This window comes from Cololabis saira, chromosome 10 (assembly GCF_033807715.1).
Source record: "Cololabis saira isolate AMF1-May2022 chromosome 10, fColSai1.1, whole genome shotgun sequence".
Taxonomy (NCBI): domain Eukaryota; kingdom Metazoa; phylum Chordata; class Actinopteri; order Beloniformes; family Belonidae; genus Cololabis; species Cololabis saira.
This window is the reverse complement of record NC_084596.1, coordinates 14,045,454-14,047,202: the sequence shown is the minus strand read 5'-3', so window position 1 is coordinate 14,047,202 and position 1,749 is coordinate 14,045,454. Positions and strand designations below refer to the sequence as shown.

Sequence of the window (1,749 nt, the reverse complement as noted above, 5' to 3'; positions counted from 1 at the left end):
TTTAACTGGATAGTTCTTTTTTAAAGGCCGAAATGAAATAGAGTAACAAGGCTGTTTTTAAAATGTAAGGAGTAAAAAGTACAGATAATTGCGTGAAAATGTAAGGAGTAAAAGTAAAAAGTCGTCTGAAAAATAATTACTCCAGTGAAGTATAGATAAACAAAATTCTACTTAAGTAGGGTAACAAAGTATTTGTACTTTGTTACTTGACACCTCTGCTGACATCAGATTTTAGACTGAAGTTATTTTCAAGAAAACAAACTGATATTTATTTGTGTTTTACAAAAAGAAAGCCACCCCCCCCCACAACTCGAGCTGGCTCAACATGTCCTATTCACTGTACAGAAGGAGTTAAACGGGTCTTGAGTAACAGGTCCCAGAGTCGTCTACCACGCGGGACAAACTGACAGGTTGATTGAGTAATGCTCTCTTGGAGTTTATATTTCTTGGAGGATATTTTAAGCGGTTAGTTTGAGGTAATAGTAGATTCGGTGCATGACTTGCCATGTGCCAAGACTCAAAGTTGTGTCAACATTATTTCATGTCACGCAAACACACAGCGGCCGTCCCTCATGTGGCCTTGAGGTACTTATAGAGGGCACTGAGTCCTCCTTGCAGCACCTCCTGGATAGGCTTAAGGAGGGGGTTATGAATAATATGGAGTCCTTTATCTAGTGGGTGGCAGGCCAAACGCTTGAGCCTGCTGAGTAAGTACATTTCTTCTGGCACATTTTGCAGGTCATTGAAGTCAACATTGAGGAGTTCCAAAGACTCCATGAAGCAGAGAGTTTTAGGTAAGGTGTGTATACTGTTTCCCTCTACGATGAGGATCTTTAGGTTCACCAGGTCCTGGATCTGCTCTGCGATCGTCTCCAGGCGGTTGGAGGCCAGGTGGAGGAAGACCAAGCCCTTCATGCTGTAGACACAGGCTGGGATGTGAACGATGCGGTTGTGGCTGAGGTTGAGTTTAGTCAGACTGTTCATCGCCGCAAAGTTTCCGGGGAGGCCCGTGATCTGGTTGTTGGCCAGGCTGAGCACCTCCAGGCGCGTGCAGGAGCCCAGCTCCTCCGGGACCTCCCTCAGGCGGTTGCGACACGCGAAGAGCACGCGCAGCTTCTTGAGGAGGCCGATCTCGGGCGGGAGGCTGGACAGGTTGTTCCCCCACAGGTTGAGTATCACCAGATTGTCCAAAGCACCCAGACCAGAAGGCACAGAGCACAGACAGTTCATGGACAGGTTGAGCTTCTGAAGCTCCCGGAGCTCCCACAGCTCCGTGGGGGTTTCATCGAGCCCCTGCATGACTAAACTCAGGGTGCTGTAGCCAAAGTGCACGGTGGTGTGTTTACGGATCCTCTCGGCAGCTGAAGACACGCTGGGTTGGTCGTCCCTCATCACACTCTTCCCCCTTGGGCCCAAACTCACCTCATTCAAGTCCTTGCTGGAGAAACTGCGAGACTGCTTGACACCCATTGCCCTTGCTGCATGAATGACTCTATCGCTTTTAACAACATGCAATTAACTCAAGCGGTCTTCTCCACACAGAGAAGACCACCACAATCTCTGGGGCTCTCGAAAGTCATCAGAGATACTTAACTGTCCAGTTTTTTGCAAGAGCCCTTGATAAATCCTAGCGGGTCTTTCAGCACGAGCTGAGTCGCGGGCTGCTCCACGAGGACTCTGCAGGCGCTTGAGCTCCGTGTCTGCCAGACCAGCTGCCTGTCTTAAATGATTTCATCCCCCAGCTGGTCC

General features: G+C 48.9%; 1 protein-coding gene across 1 annotated transcript; it reads right to left on the bottom strand.

The window, feature by feature from the left end:
* Positions 1 to 363: 363 nt before the first annotated feature.
* LOC133451870 (leucine-rich repeat-containing protein 30-like) lies at positions 364 to 1,522 on the bottom strand. The gene has a single exon (XM_061731019.1). The coding sequence runs from the start codon at positions 1,468 to 1,470 to the stop codon at positions 571 to 573; it is 900 nt and encodes a 299-aa protein (XP_061587003.1). The 5' UTR covers positions 1,471 to 1,522; the 3' UTR covers positions 364 to 570.
* Positions 1,523 to 1,749: the final 227 nt, after the last annotated feature.